Source organism: Buceros rhinoceros, unplaced genomic scaffold, assembly GCF_000710305.1.
Source record: "Buceros rhinoceros silvestris isolate BGI_N320 unplaced genomic scaffold, ASM71030v1 scaffold32, whole genome shotgun sequence".
Lineage (NCBI taxonomy): Eukaryota > Metazoa > Chordata > Aves > Bucerotiformes > Bucerotidae > Buceros > Buceros rhinoceros.
The window spans coordinates 1-6,319 of NW_010399226.1; the positions used below are offsets into that span (position 1 = coordinate 1).

A 6,319-nucleotide genomic window follows, 5' to 3' on the forward strand; every position below is an offset into this window, starting at 1 on the left:
CGGAGTGTGTCGGGGGGCATCCGGTCGGGACCAGGCGCCGTTAACGCCGCTTGCTTTCCACAGGGCTCCTCTCGCGTCCCGGAGCCGCTGCAAGCTTCCCGGTGAGTGCCTCCTGCCCCGTCATCCCCGGGAAGGACGATGCCACCTGCCCTCCGTGCCGCCGGCCAGGCAGCCCGGTGTGGAGCGGCCCCTTTTCCAGAGCCCCCAGCCTGACACCGGGCAGGAGCAGCCGGCCCTCGTCCGGATAGTCGATTTAGACTAGATATAAGGAAGAAATTTTTGACACTGAGGGTGGTGAAACACTGGCAGGGGTTCCCAGAGAGGGGGTAACTGCCCCATCCGTGTTGCAACAGGACAAGGGGTGATGGTTTTAAAATAAAAGAGGGGAAATTTAGACTAGATAAGGAAGAAATTTTTTACACTGAGGGTGGTAAAACACTGTCATGGGTTCCCAGAGAGGTGGTAACTGCCCCATCCCTGGAAACATTCAACCTGTCAGGTTGGATGGGGCTCTGGGCAACCTGATCTAGCTGGAGATGTCCCTGCTCAGTGCAGGGGTGGTGGACTACATGAATTGTAATGGTCCCTTCCAACCCAAAGCGTTCTATGATTCCCATCTCTTACCAGCATAACCTGTGGTTGCCCTTCATGGGAACTTGCTGTCTGTGTGTCCCTCTGGAGTTAAAGCATCAGATTGAGCTGCATTTTGTAACACGTATATGTCCTGACACCATAGCTCAAGCCACATCAGGCAGTAGAAGCGAAGTCTCAAGCCATAAATTCCCGTAAGAACATGAAAGATAATGTGGCACTTGATCATGCTGTGCCAGCTCCTGCTGAGTGCTCGGTCCTGTGTATAAGCGTGACAGTATTCTTCAGAAGCTCTCAGATCAGAAGCTGATCAGAGACTTGTTTCAAACGGTGTGTCTTAGACTTCTTTTGTACCTGTCTTTCCTAGCCTGCCTGCTACAACTATGGTCTCCCTGGATGTCCAAGGAACTACTACCCAGTTTGTGGGACCGATGGAGAGACCTACGCAAATGAGTGTGTGCTCTGCCTTTCCAACAGGTAGTCACTTAATTGACATCCTAACCTTCCTTTCCCTGTACGCGAGCAAAATATTCGCCCTGACATCCCACTTAACTGATAGATTATTGGCTTTGGGTCATTCACACTCTGTTAAACTGCAATTCTAGCAGTGTCCTGACAACCGTCAGTCTCTTGCAACCACTTTTATTGTGATACCTGTAAATGGCTTAGATTGGATTCGGTTAACTGGGAGCCCTGAATATTTGCTTTTGCAGTTCTTAAGGAGGAGTATGTCAGAGGGGGGGTTCCGGTCACATTCATACAGTACCACATTACCATCAAATGTGATGCCAGATTCTTCCACGCTCTCCATCAGAAAACATGAAATATCCCACCCAAAATGCAGCTTTTAGTACAAAATGTTTATGTTCAAGATACAATCTCCTGCACTTCCTTCCACAGAAAAGAGTAAGAATGCCAAATGTTAGGAGAAAATACTATTTTGCCGTTCAGATTGGTTAAAAATCAAGAAAAAGATCTCCTAATATTTGAGAGAGGGTATTTTTAAAAAACAAATTGAAAACATAGAAAATCATTACTTAATGAGCATTGTTACCCCCCATTATGACTGACTGGAAATCTCTACAGAGCATCCTCTCGGTTTGTACTGAGAGGAACTGCTTTTGATGGTGAAAATAATTTATACAAATTAAATAACAGAACTCCTGTTTCCAGCAGAGGGAAGAAGTGAGAGCAGTATAACCGCAGTGACAGGCATTTACAAAATTACAAATCTCAAGAAAGGGGAGGCTGAAATTTTTTTCCGACTTTGCAGGGAGGGGTGTGGGGAAGATTAATTGTGGCAAGACAATATGAAACAAGTCATTACAAAATTCAAGTGACCAAGAGAGAAGGAACTTACGCAAGGAAATAAGGAAAGAGTCAAAGGCGTCAAAGGACACTTAAGGAAACAGTATTTTAAAGAAAGTGCTGAAGCACGTCAAATTATGCTAAAAGGTATGCAGGTCTGCAGAATTTGGTAACATTTTCACCAGAGTACATCACAAACTTCCCAAGCAAATGACAGATTGCAAAGAGAACTGGCAAACCTACTGTGCAAAACAAAAAACCTACCAGGGAATCAAAGGGCGTATCTGTGAAAAGGGGAGGAAAGAGGCATGTTACGTGTCAGGAGCCTACCCATCTTTGCTGCCTAGAACAATACTGGGGTAAGTTACTAAGTGATCCAACTTGCAGGCAGCCAGAGGTAAAACACAAAGTAAGCAAAGCGGATACAGATTCGTCAGAAATAATCCCGTCGAAGCTGTGAGATTTAGGTTTTTGGCAAGACAAGTGACCTAGCAGAGTAGGAGGCAACAGAAGCGTTGCTCTGTGACAGAAATAAGGCATTTTGCATAGCTCCATTTGACGTTCGGATAAACAGACAGTTGTTAAAGGATGAAGTCACAGAGCTTTGAAATGCTGTGGATTAAAAGCAGTTAATCAGCATTTTACCATCAAACTGGAAAGAGATATTAAGTGGGATTTCTTTTAGGTGTAGTATATAATTCAGTGGTTTTGTAATCAATTGGTTATCAGGTGTAAGACAATAAAAACTGGCAAAATGGCATGAGATACAAGGATCGGTGCAGGAAAATATAAACTTTCCCAGGGATCTGGAGAAATGGACTGAAATCAGTCCAACAAGAGTCAAAGAGAATTGCTAAGTATCGCACGCAGGAAGCGGCAGTCCACGCCGTGGAGATACAGACAGGAGAGTGTCTCATGGCGTTCGGAGCAGAATGAGATCCAGCCGTACGTCTCCATGATGTTTCATTTTTCAGGCGCGATCCCTGGTTCCGGATGGGTGCATTGCACACAGCACAAAGGCAAACCTCCTCTCTATTTCCACTCAGTTCTTTAAGTAATTCGTGATGGGGCTTACGTCTTATTAGTACGAGATGTAATGTGCATTCCAGTTACATATACAAGATAGATTTTTATCTTAACTTTTTTTTTTTTTTTTTTTGCTGCCATCTTAGATCCTCAGAAACATCTCTTGATATTGCCTTTATTTTCATTCGGGGAGTTACATATACAAGATAGATTTTTTTTTTAACTTTTTTTTTTTTTTTTTTGCTGGCATCTTAGATGCTCAGAAACATGCATTTGGGTCTGACGGGGCACAGGGTGATCAGATACCATCCTCATTTTTTGTTGGCATACCTAGTGGCTTTCTAATTCAGTCTGGAGTTGTTCTAAAGTGTTTGACTTGGCAGGATCACAGCATGGATAAAACGCTTTGTCTTACTGGGATAATTTCAGCTTTGAGAAATGGTCAATAGTGATGAGCAATGGGCATTTCGCTTCAAGGAATCTAATCACACAGTCCATCACCCTCCTTAGGAGAGGAGAACAAAGAGATCCTTATGCCCGTCTTTACAAGCTGCGTGACCAATAGTTGCTGAGATAAATAGCGCAATGTGGTGATGTAGGAACGGATATATGGGCATGCCCATAATGAATTATGAAACAGGTCGTTATGAACCAATTAACTTGGGTGATTCTCAACAGCCAATTTTCAGGTCACTTCTAGCCCATGTTTCAGCCCATTAAAGGGAGTTGTACTGCCCTGGTTGCAGGGCAGTACCGTCCACGGGCTCTTTTAGCCGTGCAAGAGTGTGTGAACGCCTGGAGAGCCCCATGTGCATAAAGAGTACTGCAGGAGAGGTTGTTGTGGCTGATCCCCGATAACATGAATCGCCTGGAGCAAAGGTGCAGCACAAACCCTGCCCATCCTGGTTCTGTGCAGCAGCCTGTTCACTTTAAGACCAAAGCTGGTCTTTCTTAAGTGAATGCTCAAATGCACATCCCGGGTCTCTTCCACACATAGTGATCAGTAGCAGTGAAAACAGCTGATCTAAATTTAAACCCAGTCTTGCAGTACCACAGATGCAGCAGCTTGAGCTGCCTCTGCAGGGTTTAGCTTAAGAGCTGTCCTTCAGCCAGAACTTTTCCTTACATCTTTACACCTGTTTTACATCCTTTGGGCTTGATTTTTCCTTTAGTATTTCTAATCTGCTCCACTAATTTCTGGTTAAAAGATACTTGATACAACTATTAGTACAGATTGTCCCTGCTTTTGGGTAATCATAAACCTCTTGAATTTCATGAGGAGTAAACCAGCTTGATTCTGTCAAGATAGGGAAGTGAACGAAGGGAAGATCTAAGACAGTTTGTATTCTATCATTTCCTTTTTGTATCTGTTCTTGCTTCGTAAACTGAGATTTGTAAGTGGAGCATCCCAAAGTACCATGTATGGGACTTCCCCAAAAAAATCTAATATTCCCAAGCCAAGGACGACTTGGCAAAAATGTCCTTAAAGAAGACTGCAACATTCAGGGAACCACACATTCAAATTTTAGCGAGGCCTGGGATGCAGACACGCATCAGGATACACACCCTTCCCATCCACCAAATTCCCACATGAAAATGAAAAATTGTGTACTCGTCACAACAGGTTCCCGCTTCAGGGACTGTGAAGTTTGACTTGCATTAGTGCTTTGTAACGGACACGTTAGCTCTCATGGCGAGATCTGTCATGTGGTTTGTCATTTGTCATCACTTTTCAGATTTGCAGATGGCTTTGCGGGGCTTTTATAGGTAACAAAGCTTAAAGTGAGACTGTCTCTGGTAAGTCGCTTGCTCTGTGTTTGTGGTTCATGAATCCTTGCCTCAGAGTTACTTGGCGGTAATGTTTGCTGTAAGAGACACAGTGACGTGGCTTGCTGCGTTTAACTGAACGCGTAGCAAAACACGGGAGAGTCTGCTTTGTCAAATGTCTCTGTTAAAGTCAAGCGTGGTTCTTCACTTCTAAAATATCGTTTTCTGCTTGCAGAGAAAATAATAAGAATGTCCAAATTTTGAAGATGGGACAATGCTGATATGGCAGATGGCCACTTATCAAGAGCATGTGAGGGACACAGACATTCCAAACGGAAACAGTGCCTTAAATGTGCCTTCTATGCAGCCTGTCTTAATAAATAAGTTTGCTTGTTTGAACAAAGACCCGTTACTGTATTAAAATGAGCATTTATACACATAGCCACAGCACACTTACAACCCGATCGTCGGTTTCTTTTCTCATGCAAGGCAGATGACAGGGTAAGTGATGTCCTGACTCTGTACCGCTGGGTCAGTGCTGTGGAGAAGGAAATGAACCCAGGACCATTCCCTCAGCACCACCCAGGGGCAAGGAGGCCCCAGCAGCTCTGCCTCGGGCAGTGCTGGCAGCTGCGGCTGCTTATGGTTTCTGGGAGGATCTGAACCTGCAGGCACCAAGGACTTCTGGGGAGCCGCCAGAAGGGTGTCCTGTGGTGGCTACCAAACTGGTGACAGTGGCCTGACATATACCAAGCTTCTGCCCTGAGCTCTGAACCTGTAGGTCCTTCCCGTGGAGGACAGAGACCTGGGCAGAGACAGAGACCCTGCTCCTGCCTCAAGTAAGGGCCGTTTGGGACTGGAAGAGGCATAGCCAGGGGGCACGTGCTGCCCCGGGAGGCCAGCCCTCTGAGCTGCGCTCCCTGGAGTGCAGCCGTGGCAGCTGTGCCCCCTCATTCCTGGGCACCAGTGTCACTGTCCTGGGCTGGCACCCGAGAGCCAGCCAGTGGCCACCCAGCCACTTGCCATGGCAAACATCAAAGGAAAACTGAAAAACTCAAGACTTGTGTAAAAGGGTGCACTCCGAGGTGGGTCTGCTGGACCTTCCCACAGGGAGGGTGTGCACTGCGGTTCTGTCTTCCTTGCACGTGGGCACATAGCCTTTCTTCTGCTTCCTTCCGCTCCCTTCCGTTCTGCTAAACGCGTCAGTTTTCTGCATTTTGCTTGAAATGAATTGTACTTGGGTTGTCTTATGGTGCGTTGGTGACGCTTCTACCTTTGGTTTCTACCTTTGAGCCTCTAGCTCTGGCCCCAGACAATGCCTTCATCAGGCTTTGCAGGGCAGCAGCAGCACAGGCTCGCTTCATGCCTGATGAACACTCACAGGTCAGTGACTTTGGTTTTGCAAAACATTAGTGCCTTTGTCTTATAGTTCCTTTAACGAGTCAACGCTATCCTTATCTTCCAGCACATGCTTGCTTTCCTTCCTGTAAAGACTAGTCACTGATGGAGGGATGTCACATGTGGCACAACTGGAGGGATGGAAACTTAGGGTAAAAAGGTCACATGGAGATATGAATATCTGGCTGGAAAAGAAAGATGACCGGTGCCTCCCAACAAGGTGTCAGCT

The 6,319-nt window shown here is 45.9% G+C and overlaps 1 protein-coding gene across 1 annotated transcript; it reads left to right on the forward strand.

The window, feature by feature from the left end:
* Positions 1-63: 63 nt before the first annotated feature.
* Positions 64-1,068, forward strand: SPINK2 (serine peptidase inhibitor, Kazal type 2 (acrosin-trypsin inhibitor); the record flags this gene model as incomplete). Its single annotated transcript, XM_010131364.1, has 2 exons — positions 64-101; positions 959-1,068. Coding segments are annotated over 2 exons (148 nt in total), but the record flags the coding sequence as incomplete, so codon positions are not given.
* Between the last annotated feature and the right edge of the window lie 5,251 nt (positions 1,069-6,319).